The sequence below is a fragment of the Ranitomeya imitator genome, chromosome 1 (assembly GCF_032444005.1).
Source record: "Ranitomeya imitator isolate aRanImi1 chromosome 1, aRanImi1.pri, whole genome shotgun sequence".
Lineage (NCBI taxonomy): Eukaryota > Metazoa > Chordata > Amphibia > Anura > Dendrobatidae > Ranitomeya > Ranitomeya imitator.
In genome coordinates, this window is record NC_091282.1 from 500,876,191 (window position 1) to 500,903,682 (window position 27,492).

At 42.5% G+C, this 27,492-nt stretch overlaps 1 protein-coding gene across 2 annotated transcripts in view; it reads left to right on the forward strand.

Annotated features, from left to right (window-relative positions):
- Window positions 1-27,492, forward strand: part of BNC2 (basonuclin zinc finger protein 2) — a 1,179,347-nt gene that overhangs the window by 922,674 nt on the left and 229,181 nt on the right. For both annotated transcript variants that reach the window (XM_069766293.1, XM_069766303.1), the window contains exon 4: window positions 2,347-2,449. In XM_069766293.1, the coding sequence (XP_069622394.1) occupies window positions 2,347-2,449 (103 nt within the window). The remainder of the gene's footprint in view (window positions 1-2,346; window positions 2,450-27,492) is intronic.

The window sequence follows — 27,492 nt, forward strand, 5'->3', positions numbered from 1 at the left end:
GTCTCCTGCACGGTCCGTGTGGTCCTAAATCGGCCCACGGGCGGCACACAGCTGCCGCACGTGTGCCACACTGATGTGCTATGTGAGCACACGGACACACGGACATGGATAACTCCGGTACCGATTTCTCCGGTACCGGAATTATCTGGACGTGTGAAACCGGCCTCAGTGCATGTTTCAAGTCCGCAACATGTCAATATTTCTTGCCAATATGTTGATTTATATGTGCAGATTTTTCCCATTGATTGCACTAGATGTGGAAAATCCATTGGTAAAAAAAACGCATGTGTGGTTTTAGTGTGCTTCCGCTATGCAAACGCACTGAGGCTGCATGTAATCCGCACAAGAGGTGTTGTTAAAGCCAAATACCAGGAAGTATCAAAAACAAAGTAGCTTTATTTAAAACGTGATACACCAAAAAGAGACAAAAATCACAGCATTAAAAACACGGTAAAAAGACATTTCCTTCTATTTTTGCAGGGCTGCTTTCATTTTTTTCATCATATATATACAGCTTTGGCAAAAATTAAGAGACCACCACCTCAAATCCTTGTCAGTCGCAGCTCAATCTTCAGATCTGAACCCCATTGAAAACCTCTGGAATGTAATCAAGAGGATGATGGATAGTCACAAGCCATCAAACAAAGAAGAACTGCTTACATTTTTGCACCAGAAGAAGTGTGAAAGACTGGTGGAAAGCATGCCAAGATGCATGAAAGCTGTGATTAAAAATCATGGTTATTCCACAAAATATTGATTTCTGAACTCTTCCTGAGTTAATACATTAGTATTGTGGTTTCTAAATGATTATGAACTTGTTTTCTTTTCATTATTTGAGGTCTGCAAGCACTGTTTTTTTTATTATTTTGACCATTTCTCCTTTTCAGAAAAAAAATACAAAATGTATTGCTTGGAAATTCGTAGACATGTTGTCAGAAGTTTATAGAATAAGGCTATGTGCACACGCTGCGGATTTTGCTGCGGATCTGCAGCGGATCCGCAGGTGCGGGTCCACAGCAGTTTCCCATGCGTTTACAGCATAATGTAAACCTATGGGAAACGAAATCCGCAGTGCACATGCTGGGGAAAAAAACGCGCGGAAACGCAGCGGTTTACATTCCGCAGCATGTCAATTCTTTGTGCGGATTCCGCTGTGGGTTTACACCTGCTCCAATAGAAAACTGCAGGTGTAAACCCGCAGCGGAATCCGCAATAGAAACCGCCATAAATCCGCATGAAAAAACGCAGCGGTTTTGCACTGCGGATATATCAGAACCGCTGTGGAAAAATCCGCAGCCCTCACAGATACGTGTGCACATACCCTAAAAGAACAATGGACATTTTACTCAAAAATATACCTATAAAGAAAAAAATCAGAGAAGCTGAACATTTTGCAGTGGTCTCTTAATTGTTGCCAGAGCTGTATATGTGTATACTGTATGAATGTACAGTGCTCAGCATAAATGAGTACACCCCCTATGAGCAGTAAGATTTTAATATCTCACTAAACACATGAACAATTTTCAACATCTTGACCACACTGTGTTTCATAGAACATTTTTAACCCATTACATGAAAGTAAGGCAATAATATCACTTATATTACATAACCTTCAGTTTTATTCAAATTAGTTGATGCAAAAATGAATACACCCCCCATCAAAAACTACTACATCTGGTATTTTGTATGACCTTCATGATTTTTAAGATGGCTCCAAGTCTTCTAGGCATGGAATGAATAAGCAAAGACATCGATAGTGATTCAAATCTTACTTTTCTGAGGGGGTGTACTCATTTAGGCTGAGCACTCTCTTGTAGGCTGAATATCATACATGCATAAAGCCATATTGTGTGTGTCATTGTTAGATGGTAAAATAGGCAACTGCAATATAATATACCCCATTTGCTTTTAAAGAAATATTCATGGACAGGTTGGCCTCACATAAGTGGAATCACTGGAATCTCTGGGAGATAATTGCACATGATTTTGACAAATGAACGATGGCTTAGTGCTGTAGAATACTCTGAGTGACTAAGTACTGCATTGATACTGCCATCTATGATCAGTGGATGGTTTCTTGGGATATTCTTAGGTGACCTTTTCCTTCTGTTTATCAGATCTAATGGTATCACTAGAAGCTAAGTGTCTATTTCTTTTAAGCCGTAAAGTACAGTGGAGTTGCATCGGAAATGAACTTTTTCCATCTTTTCTGTCCCTCTAAACACTGTGGTTGCAATGTGTTTTCCATAAGCCACAACAACTCATGCATATTGTAAGAGCATAAATAGTGAAATGGACAACTCGATCGATGAACCTCTTTCCTTTCTTCTTTTTTTTTCTCTGTAGGCCATCCGATGTACACTTGTAAATTGCACATGTGAATGTTTCCAGCCTGGGAAGATTAATCTGAGAACCTGTGACCAATGTAAACATGGCTGGGTGGCACATGGTAAGAAATTTAGTATTCAATATCTGCTGGTAGAACAGATGTCAAGTAGATATTACTGTGCCTCCCAAAGAGATATCTATCTATCTATCTATCTATCTATCTATCTATCTATCTATCTATCTATCTATCTATCTATCTCATATCTATCTATCTATCTATCTATCTATCTCATATCTATCTATCTATCTATCTATCAATCTATCTATCTTTTATCATTGTAACTGTACAATCCTGTCCTTTCCATACATAAAAATGTGACCTCATCACCACTAGTCTCATTGTATAAGTGCCAATGGGAATCTCATTGCACAAAGGAAGTTTTCTGTCTCTTTTGAAAACATTGATCCATTATTTGCAGTACTTGCCATAAAAATATGACACTCTCAAGGTCATGATAATGATAGGAAGGTAATCTGCGTCAGATAGATATTAGTCAATGAGATGACATTTGACATTGCTCTTGTAGAATACAGTACAAATCTCTCTCTAAGGCCAGTCTCACCCATCCAGATAATTCCGGTACCGGAAAAATCGGTACCGGAATTATACGTGTGTCCGTGTGCTCCCGTGGTACATCAGTGTGGCACACATGTGCCGCCCATGTGCCGACTGGGTACCACACGGAGCGTGCAGGAGACAGCGCTAGAGATAAGCGCTGTCCCCTGCATCTGGTGCTGAAGCGGCCATTCATATCTTCTCTCCAGCAGCGTTCGCTGGAGAGAAGATATGAAAATTCTTTTCTTTTTTGTCCTCGTGTTTAAAATAAAGATCCCTGTCGCCACCCCCCTCCCACCCCCTGTGCGCCCCCCCGCTGTAACTAAAATACTCACCCGCTCCCTCGCAGCGTCCTGTCCTTGCCGCACCTTCTCCTGTATGAGCGGTCACATGGGGCCGCTCATTTACAGTAATGAATATGCGGCTCCACCCCTATGGGAGGTGGAGCCGCATATTCATGACTGTAATTGGTGGCCCCACGTGACCGCTCATACAGGAGAAGGTGCAGCGAGGACAGGACGCTGCGAGGGAGCGGGTGAGTATTTTAGTTACAGCGGGGGGGCGCACAGGGGGTGGGAGGGGGGTGGCGACAGGGATCTTTATTTTAAACACGAGGACAAAAAAGAAAAGAATTTTCATATCTTCTTTCCAGCGAACGCTGCTGGAGAGAAGATATGAATGGCCGCTTCAACACCACGTGGGGGGACAGCGCTTACAGTAGCGCTGTCTCCTGCACGGCACACGGACTGCACACGGACAGCGTCCGTGTGCGGTACGTGTTTGACTTTAATGGGTCATGTAATCCGTGCGCTCCCACGAACACTGACATGTCTCCGTGTTTTGCACATGGACACACGGTCCGTGAAAACACGCTGACATGTCCAGTGACACATTGCTTTCAATGTGTCTACGTGAGTCAGTGTCTCCGGTACGTGAGGAAACTGTCACCTCATGTACCGGAGCCACTGACGTGTGAAACGGGCCTAAGGCTGGAGTCACACATAACGTATAAAAAAATCGATCTGTTTTTCATGGCCAAGAATCGCACAAATGTTCCCTGAACAGTGATCCGTATGTCATCTGTATGCAATGCAAGAATGCGATTTTTTTCTCATCAAAGTATCCGTGTGACATCCGTATGGCATCCGTATGGTTAGATTTCCTTGCCCGATTGCAAAATGGACATATAATGGATCCATGGTCTCAAATATTCGTGAAAACATATATATATATACATACTGTATATTTTATATATGTAGAGAAGATATGAATGGCCGCTTCAGCACCACGTGGGGGGGACAGCGCTGACAGTAGCGCTATCTCCTGCACGGCACACGGACTGCACACGGACAGCGTCCATGTGCGGTACGTGTTTTACACGGACCCATTGACTTTAATGCGTCCGTGTAATCCGTGCGCTCCCATGAACACTGACATGTCTCTGGGTTTTGCACATGGACACACGGTCCGTGAAAACACGCTGACATGTGCAGTGACACATTGCTTTGACATGCTTTGACATGTGCAGAGACACACACACACATATATATATATATATATATATAATCTGTATATTTCATACAGAGCTAGATAGCAGAATAGCCGATAATTCAATTGTCGGCACCTGTAAAATCATTACAGAACCCGACAGGATATGGTTTACACACAGTAAACTATTGCATATCCATTAGATTTTTATATGTTCCTCACTAATAATGCTAGTAGTGTGTGTGTGTGTGTGTGTGTGTGTGTGTGTATGTGTGTGTGTGTGTGTGTGTGTGTGTGTGTAAAATTTTGGAGCTGTAGGTTTTAAATTAAAGGATTAATTCATGGAAAAAACTGGCGTGGGCTCCTGCATAATTTTCTCCACCAGAGATGGAAAGCCAGTGACTGAGAGCGGCCCCCCAGCTAAAAACATCTTCCCCCCCAACCACCCCAGAAAAGGCGCATCTGTAAGATGTGCCTATTCCGGCACTTAGCCTCTCTCTTTCCATTGCCCTGTAGTGGTGGCATATGGGGTAATAAGTGGTTAATGTCACCTTGCTATTGTAAGGTGACATTAAGCCTGGTTAATAATGGAGAGGTGTCAATAAGAGACCTATCCATTATTAATCCAATAGTCTGAAAGGGTTAAAAAAATATACACAGATTAAGAATAAAGTATTTTAATGAAATAATTAAACACACAGGTTTACCATCTTTATTACACTCTCAATCAAAGTGAAGCCCTCGTTCTTCTGCAAAAAAACAAAATAAAAAAGCAACAATATCCCATACCTGTTCACTGTACAGTCAAGTCTCACGCTGCAATCCATCTCAAGCGGTTAAATGTTTTACAACGGGGAGCGGTGCTAATGCTACCGGCCGGGCTGTTAACCACGGATGAATGAATGAAAAGCTGCCTGTGCAGCCTCCCCACCTGACCAAACATGAACTCATTAGCATGGGAACGTTTCTGAACATTTTCCCACGCTGTCAAGTTCACCGCGTCAGGCGGGGAGTCTGCACAGCCTATGTGATGTCAGCGGTAGTCGGCCCCGCCTGACCTGAGATGAACTTGCCAGCGTGGAAAAATGTTCAGAAACTTTGCCAGGCTAATGAGTTCATGTCCGGTCAGGCAGGGAGGCTGCTCGCATAGCACTCCTCTGTATTCCTCTCTAGTGTGACTCCAGCCTTAAGGTTATTCTACCAATCATGAGCAAATGCAGCGATGACTTGCATTTGTAAAACTCATCATTTGAAACATATTGACCTCTTAAAAACACAGTCATATGGCCTGCATTGACATGTGAGTGAAAAAATTATATATATATACCCACACAAACACGAGGAAAACATACAAACTCTACAACTCCTTGCAGAGCCACTGTGCTATATATAAAATGCTTCATAAAGGATTGTCCCGCCCCCTATTACTTTTGTCAAAAGCTGGAAATTACATGAAACAAATTGAGTACTACCTTATCAATTCCCTACCTATCACATGTTGCAGTTTTCCTTGTCCCCTAGTGGTCTTTTCTCACTAAGGCTTCAGTGATGATTTGTCAACATGACAGGTGACCTGTTACAACCAATTACTAAGGTGAGAAGGATCAGAGACTGACAGGGGGCTCAGGAAGCTTCATACTTCCAGCAGATCTATGAGTGGGATCTGATCAGTGCTAACCAGAGATTCTTATCTTCCATAATACTTTTATAAAATACATGATACACCTATTTTTTTCCTTTTGTGTTAAAACAATGCTTAATGTACAGTCATGGCCAAAATTTTTGAGAATGACACCAAAATTATATTTTCACATGATCTGCTGCCCTCTGGTTTTTATTAGTGTTTGTCTGATGTTTATATCGCATACAGAAATATAACTGCAATCATATTATGAGTACCAATAGGTTACATTGACAGTTAGAATGAGTTAATGCAGCAAGTCAATATTTGCAGTGTTGACCCTTCTTCTTCAAGACCTCTGCAATTCTCCCTGGCATGCTGTCAATCAACATCTGGACCAAATCCTGACTGACAGCAGTCCATTCTTGCATAATCAATGCTTGCATTTTGCCAGAATTTGTTGGTTTTTGTTTGTCCACCCGTCTCTTGATGATTGACCACAAGTTCTCAATGGGATTAAAATCTGGGGAGTTTCCAGGCCATGGACCCAAAATCTCTATGTTTTGTTCCATGAGCCATTTAGTTATCACCTTTGCTTTATGGCAAGGTGCTCCATCATGCTGGAAAAGGCATTGTTGGGCGCCAAACTGCTCTTGGACGGTTGGGAGAAGTTGCTCTTGGAGGACATTCTGGCACCATTCTTTATTCATAGCTGTGTTTTTAGGCAAGACTGTGAGTGAGCCGATTCCCCTGGCTGAGAAGCAACCCCACACATGAATGGTTTCAGGATGCTTTACAGTTGGCATGAGACAAGACTGGTGGTAGCGCTCACCTCTTCTTCTCCGAATAAGCTGTTTTCCAGATGTCCCAAACAATCGAAAAGGGGATTCATCAGAGAAAATGACTTTGCCCCAGTCCTCAGCAGTCCACTCCCTGTACCTTTTGCAGAATATCAGTCGGTCCCTGATGTTTTTTCTGGAGAGAAGTGGCTTCTTTGCTGCCCTCCTTGAAACCAGGCCTTGCTCAAAGAGTCTCCGCCTCACAGTGCGTGCAGAAGCACTCACACCAGCCTGTTGCCATTCCTGAGCATGCTTGGCACTGCTGGTAGTCAGATCCCACAGCTGAAACAGTTTTAAGATACGGTCCTGGCGCTTTCTGGTCTTTCTTGGGCACCCTGGAGCCTTTTTGACAACAATGGAAGTTCTCTCCTTGAAGTTCTTGATGATGCGATAGATTGTTGACTGATGTGCAATCTTTGTAGCTGCGATACTGTTCCCTGTTAGGCCATTTTTGTGCAGTGCAATGATGGCTGCACGTGTTTCTTTAGAGATAACCATGGTTAACTGAAGAGAAACAATGATACCAAGCACCAGCCTCCTTTTAAAGTGTCGAGTGATGTCATTCTTACTTAATAATCATGACTGATTGATCGCCAGCCCTGTCCTCATCAACACCCACACCTGTGTTAATGGATCAATCACTAAAACGATGTTAACTGCTCCTTTTAAGGCAGGACTGCAATGATGTTGAAATGTGTTTTGGGGGTTAAAGTTCATTTTCTGGGCAAATATTGACTTTGCAAGTACAGTAATTGCTGTTAAGCTGATCACTCTGACATTCAGGAGTATATGCAAATTGCCATTAGAAAAAAGGAAGCAGTAGACTTTGGAAAAATTAATATTTGTCTCATTCTCAAAATTTTTGTCCATGACTGTACAGGTACATTGGTGTTGAAAGATAGATAGATAGACAGATAGATATTAGATACATAGATAGATGGATAGATACAGTAGATCATAGCTAGATATATGATGGATATGAGATAGATATGATATAGGTAGATATATAGATATGAGATAGATAATTGATATATAAACAGATAGATATATGATAGATAGATAGATATGAGATAGATAGATATATAGATAGGTAGATAGATAGATAGATAGATGTGAGATACAGTACAGACCAAAAGTTTAGACACACCTTCTCATTTAAAGATTTTTCTGTATTTTCAAGACTATGAAAATTGTAAATTCTAACTGAAGGCATCAAAACTATGAATTAACACATGTGGAATTATATACGTAACAAAAAAGTGTGAAACAACTGAAAATATGTATTATATTCTAGGTTCTTCAAAGTAGCCACCTTTTGCTTTGATGAATGCTTTGCACACTCTTGGCATTCTCTTGATGAGCTTCAAGAGGGAATGGTCTTCCAACAATCCTGAAGGAGTTCCCAGAGATGCTTAGCACTTGTTGGACCTTTTGCCTTCACTCTGCGGTCCAGCTCACCCCAAACCATCTCGATTGGGTTCAGGTCTGGTGACTGTGGAGGCCAGGTCATCTGGCGTAGCACCCCATCACTCTCCTTCTTGGTTAAATGGCCCTTACGTAGCCTGGGGGTGTGTTTGGGGTCATTGTCCTGTTGAAAAATAAATGATGGTCCAACTAAACGCAAACTGGACGGAATAGTATGCCGCTGCAAGATGCTGTGATAGCCATGCTGGTTCAGTATGCCTTCAATTTTGAATAAATCCCCAACAGTGTCACCAGCAAAGCACCCCCACACTATCACACCTCCTCCTTCATGCTCCACGGTGGGAACCAGTCATGTAGAGTCCATCCCTTCACCTTTTCTGCGTCGCACAAAGACATGGTGGTTGGAACCAAAGATCTCAAATTTGGACTCCTCAGACCAAAGCACAGATTTCCACTGGTCTAATGTCCATCATTGTGTTTAGCCCAAACAAGTCTCTTCTGCTTGTTGTAGAGATGTCTGCTGCTAGAACTCTGTATGGCATTGACCTGGTCTCTAATCTGAGCTGCTGTTAACCTGCGATTTCTGAGGCTGGTGACTCGGATAAACTTATCCTCAGAAGCAGAGGTGACTCTTGATCTTCCTTTCCGGGGGCGGTCCTAATGTGAACCAGTTTCTTTGTAGCGCTGAAGGTTTTTGCCACTGCACTTGGGGACACTTTCAAAGTTTTCCCAATTTTTCGGACTTTATTTCTTAAAATAATGATGGCCACTCGTTTTTCTTTACTTAGCTGCTTTTTTCTTGCCATAATATAAATTCTAACAGTCTATTCAGTAGGACTATCAGCTGTGTATCCATCAGACTTCTGCACAACACAATTGATGGTCCCAACCCCAGTTATAAGGAAAGAAATCCCACTTATTAAACCTGACAGGGCACACCTGTGAAGTGAAAACCATTTCCGGTGACTACCTCTTGAAGCTCATCAAGAGAATGCCAAGAGTGTGCAAAGCAGTCATCAAAGCAAAAGGTGGCTACTTTGAGGAACCTAGAATATAAGACATATTTTCAGTTGTTTCACACTTTTTTGTTAAGTATATAATTCCACATGTGTTAATTCACAGTTTTGATGCCTTCAGTGTGAATTTACAATTTTGGTCTGTACTGTAGATAGATAGATAATTGATATATAAAGAGATAGATATATGATAGATATATAAATATGAGATAGATAGATATGGAATAGATAGATAGATATGAGATAGATAGATGGCAAATAGATAATAGATAGATAAAAAGATAGATATATCATAGGTAGATATATGATAGATAATTGATATATAGATAGATAGATAAATCTGAGATAGATAGAAAGAAATATGATAAAACAATTGCAGTACCACTGCAGTCAAGCAGGTCTAGGAGATGCATCTGTAACCACTTGCTAATTAAAATGCCTGAAGTATGTAAAGGTCTTAAAAATTCTGATAGTCACTCAAAGAGACATGGGATGCACACATCCCATATGTAGATTTTCTAAACAATGCTTTTTTCCTAATGACTTGCCGCACCTAGCTTGCTAGCAGCATCCTGATACCTGTCAGATTCTTACATTTGATGGCTCAGTGAGACAGGTCGAGGGAACATTTCATCTGCCATGCAGTACTGATAGGCTTCTAAATGAGTGTCTAAGGACCACGATATGCCTGCTTTGAGACTCTGACCTCCGTTTGTTTTTTATTAAATACTTTTAAAAAGAAGTTTAAAAAAAACAGTCAGCTTATTAAATCACAACACAATAGCAACTGAATGTTAAAAAGCACTCAATCGAATCAGATTACTATTCTGCACCTCTTTCATTCAGCGGGATCAGTTTGAAATGACTCTCGGAATACAAATAACAAGTCCCTGCTGCAATAATTACGGTACATTGTTTCCTAGCGCTGTCATTAATTAATTTCATTTAAATCATATCGATGAAAAACTACTTTTTAAAAGGAGTCGGATTACTTTTTTTTTTTAAAGAAAATGGACCTGCCTAAATCGACGGGATTACAGGCACCCATGTATAGTTCAGGTTGATTGACATCCCTGTATGTAGCTAAGAGCTGTCATACTAAATAGACAGACATGACTATTCAAGATATTCCATTGACAATCAAAGTAGTTATTCAAATTAAGCAGAAATGTTCATTTAGGACAAAGGTCCCCAACCTTTTGTAGCTTCTAAGCCCCTATTAAATATTTCTAGTGGTGATGAGCCCTATTTGAAAAATAAAGCCTAAGGCTATGTGCACATGTTCAGGATTTCTTGCAGAAAATTCCTGAGAAAAACCTGACATTTTCTGCAAGAAATCTGCATGCGTTTTTGCCGCGTTTTTGCCGTGCTTTTGATGTGTTTTCTTCCGGACATTTCCCAATGCATTTTAAACTGTGCGCACACGTTGCTGATTTTTTGCGTTTTTTTCATGTTTTTTCGCGATAAAAACACTATAAAACAGCAAAAAAAAAGGGCATACAATATGCATCCCACCTTTTTTAATTAATTCTGCATGTTTTGTGCACATGATGCGTTTTTTTCCGCAAAAAAAACGCATCACGGTAAAAAAAGCAGCATGTTCATTAATTTTGCGTTTTTTTTGCGGATTACCCACTATAAAATGCATTGGGGAATGTCCGGAAAAAAACACACATCAAAAACGCACCAAATCGCATCAAAAACACGGTAAAAACGCACGCAGATTTCTTGCAGAAAATTTCAGGTCTTTCTCAGGAATTTTCTGCAAGAAATCCTGAACGTGTGCACATAGCCTTATATTGGGAAATCCACAAAAAAACCCGCAAAATTAATGAACATGCTGCGTTTTTTGCCGCAATGCGTTTTTTTCGCGGAAAAAAATGCATCATGTGCACAAAACATGCAGAATTCATTCAAAATGATGGGATGTATATTGTATGCTGAAAACAAGAAAAATCAGCAACGTGTGCACACAGCCTAAAACCGCCAATGTTCACGCGTGTGAATTTCAAAGATAGAACACATATCCATCATAGGCACGTTCACATGTCTGATTTTTGAGGACAGGTTGAAAGAAACTCTCAGAAATTTTGATTAGCCTTTGTTCCGATCCCATTCAAATAACATAATAGTTCCATTAAAAAAAGTCAAATGTTGATCAATCATACGGTTGTTACCCAGTTTTATAGTTTTTACACTATGACATCTGTGGTGCCACTGAGGGGAAGCATAGAAGGGGCTTGAGAACTGCAAGTGGCAACTGAGCCCCTAATTAACCCCTTCATGACCCAGCCTATTTTGACCTTAAAGACCTTGCCGTTTTTTGCAATTCTGACCAGTGTCCCTTTATGAGGTAATAACTCAGGAACGCTTCAACGGATCCTAGCGGTTCTCAGATTGTTTTTTCGCGACATATTGGGCTTCATGTTAGTGGTAAATTTAGGTCAATAAATTATGCGTTTATTTGTGATAAAAACGGAAATTTGGTGAAAATTTTGAAAATTTTGCAATTTTCACATTTTGAATTTTTATTCTGTTAAACCAGAGTTATGTGACACAAAATAGTTAATAAATAACATTTCCCACATGTTTACTTTACATCAGCACAATTTTGGAAACAAATTTTTTTTTTGCTAGGAAGTTATAAGGGTTAAAATTTGACCAGCGATTTCTCATTTTTACAACGAAATTTACAAAACCATTTTTTTTAGGGACCACCTCACATTTGAAGTCAGTTTGAGGGGTCTATATGGCTGAAAATACCCAAAAGTGACACCATTCTAAAAACTGCACCCCTCAAGGTACTCAAAACCACATTCAAGAAGTTTATTAACCCTTCAGGTGCTTCACAGCAGCAGAAGCAACATGGAAGGAAAAAATGAACATTTAACTTTTTAGTCACAAAAATTATATTTTAGCAACAATTTTTTTATTTTCCCAATGGCAAAAGGAGAAACTGAAACACGAAAGTTGTTGTCCAATTTGTCCTGAGTACGCTGATACCTCATATGTGGGTGTAAACCACTGTTTGGGCGCACGGCAGGGCTTGGAAGGGAAGGAGCGCCATTTGACTTTTTGAATCAAAAATTGGCTCCACTCTTTAGCGGACAGCATGTCACGTTTGGAGAGCCCCCGTGTGCCTAAAAATTGGAGCTCCCCCACAAGTGACCCCATTTTGGAAACTAGACGCCCCAAGGAACTTATCTAGATGCATAGTGAGCACTTTGAACCCCCAGGTGCTTCACAAATTGATCCGTAAAAATGAAAAAGTACTTTTTTTCACAAAAAAATTCTTTTAGCCTCAATTTTTTCATTTTCACATGGGCAACAGGATAAAATGGATCCTAATATTTGTTGGGCAATTTCTCCTGAGTACACTGATACCTCATATGTGGGGGTAAACCACTGTTTGGGCACATGGTAAGGCTCGGAAGGGAAGGAGCGCCATTTGACTTTTTGAATGAAAAATTATCTCCATCGTTAGCGGACACCATGTCGCGTTTGGAGAGCTCCTGTGTGCCTAAACAATGGCGCTCCCCCACAAGTGACCCCATTTTGGAAACTAGACCCCCCAAGGAACTTATTTAGATGCCTAGTGAGCACTTTAAACCCTCAGGTGCTTCACAAATTGATCTGTAAAAATGAAAAAGTACTTTTTTTCACAAAAAAATTCTTGTCGCCTCAATTTTTTCATTTTCACATGGGCAATAGGATAAAATGGATCATAAAATTTGTTGGGCAATTTCTCCCGAGTACGCCGATACCTCATATGTGGGTGTAAACCACTGTTTGGCACTCGGCAGGGCTCGGAAGGGAAGGCGCGCCATTTGACTTTTTGAATGGAAAATTAGCTCCAATTGTTAGCGGACACCATGTCGCGTTTGGAGAGCCCCTGTGTGCCTAAACATTGGAGCTCCCCCACAAGTGACCCCATTTTGGAAACTAGACCCCCCAAGGAACTTATCTAGATGCATATTGAGCACTTTAAACCCCCAGGTGCTTCACAGAAGTTTATAACGCAGAGCCATGAAAATAAATTTTTCTTTCCTCAAAAATGATTTTTTAGCCTGGAATTTCCTATTTTGCCAAGGGTAATAGGAGAAATTGGACCCCAAATGTTGTTGTCCAGTTTGTCCTGAGTACGCTGATACCCCATATGTGGGGGTAAACCACTGTTTGGGCGCACGGCAGGGCTCGGAAGGGAAGGCACGTCATTTGGCTTTTTAGATGGAAAATTAGCTCCAATCATTAGCGGACACCATGTCAAGTTTGGAGACCCACTGTGTGCCTAAACATTGGAGATCCCCCAGAAATGACCCCATTTTGGAAACTAGTCCACCAAAGGAACTAATCTATATGTGTGGTGAGGACTTTGAACCCCCAAGTGCTTCACAGAAGTTTATAACGCAGAGCCATGAAAAAAATATATATATATTTTCTCAAAAATGATCTTTTAGCCTGCAATTTTTTATTTTCCCAAGGGTATCAGGAGAAATTTGACCCCAAAAGTTGTTGTCCAGTTTCTCCTGAGTACGCTGATACCCCATATGTGGGGGTAAATCACTGTTTGGGCACATGCCGGGGCTCGGAAGTGAAGTAGTGACGTTTTGAAATGCAGACTTTGATGGAATGCTCTGTGGGTGTCACGTTGCGTTTGCAGAGCCCCTGATGTGGCTTAACAGTAGAAACCCCCCACAAGTGACCCCATTTTGGAAACTAGACCCCGAAAGGAACTTATCTAGATGTGTGGTGAGCACTTTAAACCCCAAGTGCTTCACAGAAGTTTATAATGCAGAGCCGTGAAAATAATAAATACGTTTTCTTTCCTCAAAAATAATTATTTAGCCCAGAATTTTTTAATTTTCCCAAGGGTAACAGGAGAAATTTGACCCCAATATTTGCTGTCCAGTTTCTCCTGAGTACGGTGATACCCCATATGTGGGGTAAACTACTGTTTGGGCACATGCCGGGGCTCGGAATTGAAGTAGTGACGTTTTGAAATGCAGACTTTGATGGAATGCTCTGCGGGCGTCACGTTGCGTTTGCAGAGCCCCTGATGTGGCTAAACAGTAGAAACCCCCCACAAGTGACCCCATTTTGGAAACTAGACCCCGAAAGGAACTTATCTAGATGTGTGGTGAGCACTTTGAACCCCCAAGTGCTTCATAGAAGTTTATAATGCAGAGCCGTGAAAATAATAAATATGTTTTATTTCCTCAAAAATAATTATTTAGCCCAGAATTTTTTATTTTCCCAAGGGTTACAGGAGAAATTAGACCCCAAAAGTTGTTGTTCAGTTTCTCCTGAGTACGCTGATACCCCATGTGTGGAGGTAAACCACTGTTTGGGCACACGTCGGGGCTCAGAAGGGAAGTAGTGACTTTTGAAATGCAGACTTTGATGGAATGGTCTGCGGGCGTCACGTTGCGTTTGCAGAGCCCCTGGTGTGCCTAAACAGTAGAAACCCCCCAACAAGTGACCCCATTTTAGAAACTAGGCCCCCCAAGGAACTTATCTAGATATGTGGTGAGCACTTTGAACCCCCAAGTGCTTCACAGACGTTTACAACGCAGAGCCGTGAAAATAAAAAATCATTTTTCTTTCCTCAAAAATGATGTTTTAGCAAGCATTTTTTTATTTTCACATGGGTAACAGGAGAAATTGGACCCCAGTAATTGTTGCGCAGTTTATCCTGAGTATGCTGGTACCCCATATGTGGGGGTAAACCACTGTTTGGGCACACGTCGGGGCTCGGAAGGGAGGGAGCACCATTTGACTTTTTGAATACGAGATTGGCTGGAATCAATGGTGGCGCCATGTTGCGTTTGGAGACCCCTGATGTGCCTAAACAGTGGTAACCCCTCAATTCTACCTCCAACACTAACCCCAACACACCCCTAACTCTTATCCCAACTGTAGCCATAACCCTAATCACAACCCTAACCCCAACACACCCCTAACCACAACCCTAACCCTAACCACAACCCTAATTCCAACCCTAACCCTAAGGCTATGTGCCCACGTTGCGGATTCGTGTGAGATTTTTCAGCATCATTTTTGAAAAATCCGCGGGTAAAAGGCACTGCGTTTTACCTGCGGATTTTCCGCGGATTTCCAGTGTTTTTTGTGCGGATTTCTCCTGCGGATTCCTATTGAGGAACAGGTGTAAAACGCTGAGGAATCCGCACAAAGAATTGACATGCTGCGGAAAATACAACGCAGCGTTTCCGCGCGGTATTTTCCGCACCATGGGCACAGCGGATTTGGTTTCCATATGTTTACATGGTACTGTAAACCTGATGGAACACTGCTGCGGATCCGCAGCCAAATCCGCACCGTGTGCACATAGCCTTATTCTAAAGGTATGTGCACACGCTGCGGAAAACGCTGCGGATCCGCAGCAGTTTCCCATGAGTTTACAGTTCAATGTAAACATATGGGAAACAAAAATCGCTGTACACATGCTGCGGAAAAACTGCACGGAAACGCAGCGGTTTACATTCCGCAGCATGTCACTTCTTTGTGCGGATTCCGCAGCGGTTTTACAACTGCTCAAATAGAAAATCGCAGTTGTAAAATCGCAGTGAAATGCGCAGAAAAAACGCGGTAAATACGCCATAAATCCGCAGCGGTTTAGCACTGTGGATTTATCAAATCCGCAGTGGAAAAATCCGCAGAGGACCAGAATACGTGTGCACATACCGAAACCCTAACCCTACCCCTAACCCTACCCCTAGCCCTAACCCTACCCCTAACCCTAGCCCTAACCCTAGCCCTAACCCTACCCCTAACCCTACCCCTAACCCTACCCCTAACCCTAACCCTAGCCCTAACCCCAACCCTACCCCTAACCCTATTCTAACATTAGTGGAAAAAAAAATTCTTTATTTTTTTATTGTCCCTACCTATGGGGGTGACAAAAGGGGGGGGGGTCATTTATTATTTTTTTATTTTGATCACTGAGATATAATCTATCTCCGTGATCAAAATGCACTTTGGAAGATGGCGGCGCCCAGGGAGAAGACGGACGGACCCCGGCAGGATCGGTAAGTATGATGGGGAGGAGGAGCACGGGGGGGGGGGATCGGAGCATGGGGGGGTGAATCGGAGCACGGGAGGGGTGGAACGGGGCACGGTGGGGGTGGAACGGAGCACGGGGGGTGGAACGGAGCACGGGGGGTGGATCGGAGTGCAGGGGGGGTGATTGGAGCACGGGGAGGGTGATTGGAGCACGGGTGGAGCAAACAAGAGCACGGGGACAGCGGAGCACAGGACGGAGGGGAGCCGGAGCAGTGTACCGGACAGATCGGAGGGCTGGGGGGGCGATCGGTGGGGTGGGGTGGGGGCACATTAGTGTTTCCAGCCATGGCCGATGATATTGCAGCATCGGCCATGGCTGGATTGTAATATTTCACCAGTTATAATAGGTGAAATATTACAAATCGCTCTGATTGGCAGTTTCACTTTCAACAGCCAATCAGAGCGATCGTAGCCACGGGGGGGTGAAGCCACCCCCCTGGGCTAAACTACCACTCCCCCTGTCCCTGCAGATCGGGTGAAATGGGAGTTAACCCTTTCACCCGATCTGCAGGGACGCGATCATTCCATGACGCCACATAGGCGTCATGGGTCGGATTGGCACCGACTTTCATGACGCCTACGTGGCGTCAAAGGTCGGGAAGGGGTTAAGAAGCATTGATGGATATAGATTTAGGCTACATTTCCACCATGATCTTTTGGTGAGTTTTTGTTTTTGCAGATTTTCTGCACTACTTCTGCGCACATGAAGTGAAAAGAGTTACTTGAATTTTTAGAAAATACGCTGCGTAAAAACTCACCAAAAACTCATCATGGGAACGTAGCCTTAGGCCAAGTGCATACTTTGACTATTTCATAAGTTTTTTTTACCTCAGTATTTATAAGCCAAATCCAGGAGTGGAACAATCAGAGGAAAAGTATAACAGAAACACATGCACCATATCTGCATTTTTCACCCATTCCTGGTTTTGGCCTACAAATACTGAGGTAAAAATCTCATCTGAATGTGTGAACATGGTCTTAAGGAGGAAGTCCACTGCACAATTATCAGCAATGAGTTATTAGAACAAGCTGCCATTCACCCCACTATTGAGCAAAGCATTTATTCGTCGAGTGAAATGATCTTTTGGTTTTCGCAAAAAATAATTGTTCTCAGCAACACATTGTCATGTGTAAACAGAACCTGTTCTGTTGAGAAAAATAGCACCCTATTCACACAAAATGCTACATTATTGATCATTCAGTGATCATCTGAAGGGCAGTCTGGACCTAAACAGGCTATTATACAACCACAAACTGGCAAACATGTAACCTGTAAACATCTAACCTATTTCTGGCCATTTAAAAATGCAGACCTTTTTCACATGTCCTGATATTACCAGTACTGGAAAAAAGAGTACTGGTGCTATCCGTGTGGCATCCATGTGCAGTCCGTTTGCAGCATCAGTGACTCATAACGGCGTATGGGAAAAAGTAGTACAGATAGCGCTGTTCCCAGACGCAGGGTGCTGAATGAAACTCAGCTGGTGTGGTGTGCGGTGACATCAGTGATGCGACCGTTCACCACACCAGATGTAATTAAGATTACTGCTGGTCACAGGCAGCAGTTCTCAGACTAAGCTCAGTGTGTTCTGGCTGGCGTGGTGAGTGGTCACATCACTGATGTCACTGCTCACCACAACATATGGATGTAGCAGAGATGGGGACCATCGGGGGACCTCAGCATTATGGATTAATGGTGGATAGATGTGGATTTCTTCGATTTTTAATTTACATTTTTACATTAATAAATGGGTAAAAGAGGGTCAGGGATTGTTTATTTCAATTAAAGGACTTTTCTCTGTGTGTGACAACACCTTTCTGACTCCAGGCCAGAAGGGGAAGCTCTAGACCTGGTTTCAGGGTAGCTTTTCCCTATATATATTCTGGCTGGAGGAGGAGTTGGGGGAGATTGTACGTGACAGTGAGGAGAGAAGGAGCACAGGAGAAGAGAGAAACTGGAGTGGAGCTGCGAGTGGGCTCCCTCCAGGTTCAAGCGCAAGAAACTGGGCGCCGGGAGTCCGAGGTTGTGCGGGAACTGTATGCCCCACAGCGGGTAGGAGATTCCAAGTCTCTTGACCACAACTACACCCGAAGGCACAGCAGCAGATTAGAGCCCGGAGTCACCACAAGAGAGGGACACCTGTAAAAAGGCTCGAGTTGCCTGCCATGCGAATAGAGTCCCACCTGAGGGACGGATTGAGAGAGGACCTTATATGAAGCTTAAGGCAGCAAGGGACAGCAAATTCAGTGCAGAAGGGAAGGCTTCCAACCCCACCTGGTTAGGGGGATTCCGCATCGCTTCCAGGCTGCCCGGATGCCAAAGGCCACCTGTAATCTGTGTACCTGAACATCATCAGTAAAAGGAAAAGAGACTGCAACCCTGTGTCCTCCAAATTTTTTCCTGCACTTCACCATCTATCATCCTTACCAACTGCACCGAGCCCTGGAGACTAAGCTCTACCTGTGGGGAGCTATACCAACTCTGCTGCAATATCATCATCCCCAGAGGACCCCTTTAAGCAGCATCAGTCATCCCTGGCCGAGTACCACAGGTAGCCTCACGAACATTACTCTTCAGAATTTATTTCCCATTAAACTTGAATTCCCTCTTATTGGATGCCCAGGGCCACGGACCGGGTCACTGCCACTGTGACACATCCCTTTAAGAACAGGCCCGGTTCCGAGTACCCCACGGTCCTAGCAGGTGCACAACTCACACCCAAATCCTGATAAAATCATGAATATGCAAACATAGGCTTTATAGTCTCTGAACAAAATCCACCTAAGGACTTGTTCACACGACCGTGTTTTCGGTCGCAGGACTGTTCAAGAAAAAAAAAACAACACTCAGACCAATGTTATTCAATGTGGCAGTGCAGCTGTTCAATTTTTTTTCTCTAGCTGAAACCGCATGTGAAAAAATTCACAGCGTACCCTAATTTCTTCCATAAATCGGATGAGACTTGCCCATTCAAGTCTATTCATGCACAAAAAAAAAAATCGGATACCATAGAAAGCCAGATTTATACGGATACATTACAATTCTGTAGCATAGGAAACTGTAAATGATTAATAACTGCTGAGTATAAAAACGGATTGTAAATGGATGACAAGTGAGAAAAAATAGCCCAACTTTACTGGATGAAACTCTAAATGATTTTTTACACATTTTAATAAATGATTTCTGATAAAAAAAAAACAGGAACTGATAATTAAAGTGAATGGGAATATTTTCTAAAACAATTTATACAGTTTGTCGTTCACTATAATTTCACGAAAAACACCACTCAGCCTGGTGTGTTACTAGTTTCAACCAAAGCTTAAGCGCTATAATTTTTATTCTATTTGATTATTTCATAAATACTTTAGGCCTCATTCAGACGTCAGGGGTTTTCTTACGTACGAGAAGAACTGATTCAGTTTCATCAGTGATTTTCATCAGAGCTTGGTTAGAGTTTCATCTGTTTTTTTCACTGATGAGAAAAAAAAAAGTTGAAAAACTGACAGAGCACAAATGTCATCCAAATGCTGTCAGATTTTTTTTTCGCTCACCCATAGACTTGGATTACTAATTTTAATAATGAATGATGAATATCGGACATGTCTCCGAAGAAAAGAATCTGACATGTGAACAGACTGTCATAGGTACAAGTGCTATCCATGAAAAAATGGATAAAACTTATAGTTGAAAAACTGTGAATGAGGCCTTATACCAAAGTGGAACAAATATTCACTCAATAATCTTCAAAGTATACACAGTGCTTGTAATGTCCTAAAATGTATTTGCTAATGATATACTGTATACGGTAAGTGTCAAGTTTTTCTCATGCCACCAAGAGCTCATATCCAGAATGTTAACAAATAACTGAAAATTATCTATATTATTATGTTCAAGTAATTTTTTGATATTCTTAAATATAAAAAGAATGCAGCCATTGCTCATCTTGCAGTTTTTATGTAAAATTTCCTGAAATGGTCCATATGTTTGTGCAACTTATAATTGTCCTAAAATGTTATCAGGTTTGGGGTTTTACACCAGTTTCTGCCAGCACCGCAAAATTTGTAAAAAGTGAGCAAGATCAGCCTAGATGGGATATGGCTGACAATTTCATCACAACATTCACCTATAAAAGTGATATTAATTATGTCAGTAATATACGTAAGTTCCAGACTGGAGTGCTTTTTTTCCGGGGGTCACATACAGCGGCTGAAAGATGCACCTAACTCATTAGGAGGCATACGTCTATTAGGCGATATTCGCCCACCATAGTTTGGGTCCAATTTCTGTCCTTGGAAAAACAGACCAGTTTTGTTTAATAGGGCTATTCAGATGACATTGCGTGTCTGTGTTAAATAAATCACAGTCTACACTATGGTCTTCTGTATTTTGGATGAGAGTCGCCTTTTTAGATCTAGGGGTGTGCAAAAAAAATCAGATCCCATAAAGATCATCCCAAAAGCATACAAATTCTACTGTATGGATACATTGCGATTCTCAACAAAGAAATTGTTTTTGGTCTTGTAAATTTTGTACGGTCATCTGTATGACTTGTATTTTTTATTTGTAAAAAAATAGAAGTCATACAGATGACCATACAATTGAAAAATCGTCTGTTTTTTTTATGAAAACTGGACCATTTTTTGATACACTTATGTGAACTTAGCCTAATTAGTTTGGCCGACCTTACTCTAGTATACTGTTCATCAAGAGTGGCGTACAAGGCCTGTGCGGATGAATCTGGCCTTGTGTATTTTCTTAGGGCCACCCTAGTATTTGTCATTGGGCTGGACATCAGCTGGACTAGGCCTGAAGATCTAAGACGAGGTCTCTCTAGATAATGAGTTGGTGATTAAATTATCACCTGTGCAGTACAAGGAAATCCTGAAAACATGACCTGTTTGCAGCCCTCGTGGAATGCAGTTTGACACCCCTGCAATAGACAGAATGAATGTAAGACATTGCCTTCCTATTTTCACATTTACACGTGGGCCATGTTTAGTATCACTTTGTTTCCCATTTCACCGCATCCCCAGATCTGTGACCCATCTTTTTAAAACTAAAGTCTAATGTTGAACATTTAGCAGCTTTGAATAATCTACAAACTAATTAGTCAAGTGCCTGTGAGACTCTTGAGGTTGTGAGAAATCCCTAATGTGTACAGAGAGAGCTTTTCTTCAGAAGAAAAAGGATTCCCCAGGCTGGTGAGATTAACCCTTCACACTCCGCCTGCGTGATAGCTGCGAGGGAAGCCTATCAAGCATTCCATCATATATATACTGTCTTGGTCTCCGGCAGATTCCGTTTCTGACAAGAACCATGTCAGCACAAAAGACTGTGGTAGGATCAGACGAGACAGGAACAGGTGTCACGTAGACTGTCAAAACGAAAAAGTGGAGAAAAAAAAGAGATTATGGTGAAGGAGAGAAAGACAGACAATTATATTAATGCTGTCACTTTTATGTTGCAGCTTTGCGTTATTATCTTGAGGTGCTGAGTGCGCAGTTGCCTCAAAGAAAAGTAGACAGTAGACAAGGGGGAAACACGATCGTTATTAACTGAAGAGGCAGTGTGTCAAAGCTGGATAGGGTTCAAAGTTTTGTCTGAAAAAAAAATGAGACAGCCATGTCTATGAACAAACTGCGGTTCTGCTGTCGGCTACATAAACAGAGTAGCCGTCTAAAATGTACTGCTTGGAAACAGATCACAGAGCTCCAAAATAATAATGAAAGATGTCATTGAGACCTTTTTCCGCTTTATTTTAATTATATTTAATTTGTATGCATTTTAGTAGATTTTTAAATTGACCTTAGAAAACATTTTAGAGAAATTAAAAGTAGTTTTCTTTCATTTTCATGTCAGAAATTGCACATAAAGGAGCGCATGTTAGCATTTCTGTAGCTGTCATTTTCTCTAGTATGAAACTTTATGGAAATAATATTGGTCACTGGCAGCCGTGGTATAGTAAGAATAGCCATTTTCTTCCATCTAAAATTTCATAATGCTATGGCTATGCCAGAAGCAAATTTGGTTAAGCCGATATGTCAAGGTACATAGTAGAAGCCATGATCCCTTCTCAATGTGTGCCTAATTAAAAGGGTTGCTGGCCTTAGGCTACAAGTCTTATTCAATACACCTACATTGAGCAAGGCTGCTATTAGGGTTGGCGGAACGCACCGAGTATATATATGTATAAATAGGTGCATTCGCAACCCGGGGTCCACCGTGCAGGAGAGAAACCTGCTGCTGGCAAAAGGTGGTGCTATATGGGGGTATGAGTGAACTCTATTAACTCCACAGATTCGCTTGAAACAAGATACTGTGCCCTGTTAGCGTCACAGGGGAACACAGCTAACTGCGGAGCTGATGGCAGTCAGTGGTCATGCACCAGAAAAGCATACAAACAGTCCTCACAGGAGGAGCCAGTATTCTAGGGGTTTATTTCAGCCGGGTCCCTGAATACATTCATGCAATACTCCTCACCGGAGGTGCCGGTATTCTAGGGGCTTATTTCAGCCGGGTCTCTGAATACATACATTCAAAACTCCTCACCGGAGGTGCCGGTATTCTAGGGGCTTATTGCAGCCGGGTTCCTGAATACATACATACAGGTGCGACTACAAATAACAAGCTCATGACATGAGGTGATACTAGCGCATGGCCGTGCGGCCATGCAAACATATTATAGCTTCAGCAGCTTCAGGACCTTCCAAGAAGGACCAATGGAAGATGCTACAGTACCAGAGCAGCTTCAAAACCTTCCTAGAGGACCAATGGGAGCTGCAGCAGTACTTGAGCATGTGACCCCTGACCTCCAATGAGAGGTCTTACCTTGGGCATGCTCAGTGTGTGCAAAGTAGGACTTAGTCCCAGAAAAGCCTGTTAACCGCTGACTAGTGCAGGCTACAACAGCAGAGCCTGGAAAGAAAGCAGTAACCCTTTGCACAGTATCAGACTGAGTGAGACGCTGGGACCGATGTCTCCGCTGAGCAGGCTCCACTGCGGCTGATGTAGAATGGGAGACTGCAGCAGACATGGATCGAGATGACCCTTGAGCAGTGGCGGGAACTCCTAACAGCTGCGCCCATCTAGTCAGCACGTGTATGCAAATCACATACTTGTGATCACACGTCTGCAGCTTCCAGGGCTGACACAGGAGAATCCTCACAGCATGCAGTGCACACATTGTGAGGATTTGGAAGTCTGCAGTCACATAGAGTGACACATAGAGTGACTGCAGACTTGGAGCCTAAGGTGGAGAACTCCTCTAATATTCTATAAGTATAGCATCTATACAAGTTTAAAAAATTTTCCTTTATTTTCAATCCTTGTCTATAAGGAATATTGCCGTTTTTCTCAATAATACTGCCGAGTCACTATAGACTTGGGTTTCAAAATTGGTATTTTTACCAAAGTCTTCTAAAAGAAATGCAGCTATCCATTCAACTTGAAGAACCGCAACTCGCTTTTTCGGAGTCATTTATTCCTCCCTGCTTTTTTTGCTTGTAGTTTCTTGATTGTACTTTAGCTTGTGCCAGTTTTATTAGACCAGGTGCCTTGGATTTGAACCTAAAGGGGATCTATCAGTTTAGTACGCTGGCCTAAGTAAATGCAAGATATGACAATTACTAGTCTGTTTGGCTACTAGGAATGCAGGTAAACTAGACCTGATGCATAGTTTGTGAGTCTGGTGTATTTCTGGGCAGGGTGCTCCACCACCTCTCTCCTCCTTCTCCTGCCCTTCAAGGCAATGGTTATCAGATCGGTGTGTATGCGCCTAAATAAAACAGATTGGTAGGTTGGTTTTGCCCAACATATATTTTTTCTCATATGTGGAAAAACGGTCTGTGTTTTTTTTTTTACTATGCATTGCTGGGCAAATTTTTGGTGTATCCATTTTTCACAAACAAAAAAGAAAATGTTTGCTTTTTCTGCTCATTAAACATTACAATGTGGACTGTACACAGATGACATCCACGTGCAATCCAGTCCTTTATTTCCATTGACTTACAGTCGTGAATTTGATCCGCCACACGCATCAAAGCAGGACATGTCCTGTGTTTTTTTTGTGGGAAATCAGTCCGCAAAACAATGGACATGTGACACACTCATTATGATGGGTCTGTGATCTATCCACATGATTAGCGGACAGCACGTGTACCAAAACAGTGAGGAACTCGCCTGAGCCGTCCTTCACACAGCCATATAGAACACCTACATGAGAAACCGGTACCAGTGTCATCAGCGTTTCCCATCAGTGTTTGAATCTTGTGTCATCTGTGTGTCCGTTTTTACCATCAGTGTGGTTGGTCATCAGTGTTTTTTAAGGATAAAAAAAAAAATACAAATCTTCTCCTATACTTTGCAATGTTAAATTCAGACAGCACGCAAATGGCACATGTAGGCCATCTTTGTGCTGCAAGTGTTTTTCACGAACTCACAGACCTGTATTGGCCCTTGTCATCTGTGCTGCCGGAAAAAACAGACACGTGTGGTTTGCACGGCTGTACGGTCCATGTAAACATACAGATAAGTGCAATAAAACCATAGGTTATAATGGGTACGTGTGGTGTCTGTGAAAAAAATGTACTGGAAAAACGAATGTGTGAGGTGGCCTTAGGCTATGTTCCCACAATGAGTTTTTGATGTTGCAGAATTTCTGTATCACTTCTGCACCTATTATGTAAATTATGTTATTTTTGTTTTTATGTGCATTTTTTACATGCATGTGGCACAGCTTCATTGATATAGTTATGTGCGGATTATAAGTGTTTTTAATGCGGTTTTGACATGCTTGTGCTTTTTTTTACCTGACGATGTTTCACATATAAGTCTATGGGGAAAATCTGCACAGAAAACTCAATGTACTTGCAAAGGAAATTGACAAGTTGAGGATTTGAAACACGCACCGCAGGTCAGTTTATGTTGAGTAAATAAGAAGTGCAACGCCCCAGGGTCCTGGTCATTGAAGTAATGTCATTTTCCTCTAGGGGGAGTGATGTTACGTTTGGAGGCAAAGAAGGACAACTGACTCCAGGTATCACAAACATGCAACACATTTTGCACTCCAGGCCTCCAGGGGGAGCTATGCTCCTATTTATTAGGGCACCACTCACACTTAGGTTAAACTGGTTGCCTGGATAGGAAGTTGCTAGCTGAGCTTCACTCTGGTAGTTGGTCCCTGACAGAGGTGGGATCCTGCCAGAGCCCGAGACAGAAGGACACGGAGCTGCGCCTGCCCTGAGTGCAGCAGCTTCCAAAAAGAGACATTGAAGGAGAGTTGTATTGTAGAGAGGGTGAAGAAGTCGTAGGAGTGGATATCAGAGGAGTTCTGCCCTGCACAGGCTGCCTCCTTCTGATGTGCAAGATCCCGGTAGCCGGAACACCGAGGGAGCAAAGGTCCTTTATGCTTTGCTCCAGAGACCGGCAGGACAGCTAATTTCACGTTACCTGCCTGCCCTATACCCAGGAGGCAAGGTGGCACCCACGGGAGGCTGGGACATGATATAGTCCCTGTAAAAAGCCTCAAGCCACCGGTCATACGGGTTTGTCTTATCCATCTGGGGGACAGAGAGAGAGACATTACATCTGTAACATCTTCAACAGTTGTGAGGACCTTATGAGAGGCTCAGCAGTAAGGTACTATAACGCATGGATCTAGAGGAAGGCTACTGATTTCTACCAGGACAAGGGGACTCTGAATTTGCCTCCAAATTGGCCGGACTCTGCCTGCCCTGGGATCTGGTGCTCTGGACTGTGGATACTGAAGTCTTCAGTAAAGGTAAAGAGACTGCAACCTTGTATCCTCGTTCTTCACTGCGCCTCTCACCATCTACCATCTTACACACCGGGAAGCCCTGGGGATACACTTCACCTGTGGGAAGGTAAACCATCTAGCTGCCATAACATCACCCCAGCGGACTCCTTAAAGCAGTGTCAGTCACCCTGACCGAATACCACAGGTAGCATCACGAACATTTCCCCTTTAAAGACCTTTCCCTTTTACACGGACGTCCCAGGGCCATGGAATGGGTGAGCCACCGTGATATCCCCCTGAGAACCGAAGGACCCGGTACCGAGTACCTCACGGCCCCATGGGGGCGCTCCAGAAGCACAGTGGGCTTGAGATTTCTATAAATCCCATCCACATTGATGGAACTGTAAGATGCCGCTGCAATTTGATTAATGAAAATATATAGTGTCAAAAACTCACTTTTTTAGGCACACAGCCTTAGGGTATGTGCACACGCTGCGGATTACTCTGCGGATTTTTCCGGACTGGTTTTGGTAAATCCGCAGGTAAACCGCACTGCGGATTTCCTGCGGAATTACCGCAGATTTACCGCAATTTTTTAGCGGATTTTGTGCGGATTCCACCTGCGGTTTTACACCTGAGGATTCCTATTATGGAGCAGGTGTAAACCACTGCGGAATCCGCACAAAGAATTGACATTCTGCGGAATAAACAACGCTACGTTTCCGCACGTTTTTATCCGTAGCATGTGCACTGCAGATCTTGTTTTCCATAGGTTTACATGGTACTGTAAACTCAGGGAAAACTGCTGCAAATCTGCAGCGGCCAATCCGCTATGGATCTGCAGCAAAATCCGCAGCGTGTGCACATACCCTTAATCTTTGCAGAAAGTGGTTAGAATGAGTTGGCTTGAGCTCTTCTCTTATGAATACACCAGACACTAAACTTATTTTTTTACAACATATTTTTGTGAAAATGTTTCACATTTCAACACCAGCGCCTCATATTACAGGAGAATGGCTAAGCAATGACTGACAAATGAATCTTAATTTTTGCATGAATAGCATAAAGTAAGATAGAAATGTACTCCAGAGAAAGAGTTTATTACATTTCTGATACTGGGGCATGCCTGGTGAAAGTGGTACGCATTTTCATGAATCTGGCGCATCTTGGATTAAGACTGATGTACAAAATTCCAGTCTTGATGAATTCCTATTTGCCTGGTTTATTCTTTCCTAGTACAATAATGACACAACATTCCCTCCATGGGTTTTCAGTCGCAGCTCTGCTTGTTTAGATTGACTGCTGTGTGTAATCATAAGCCCAC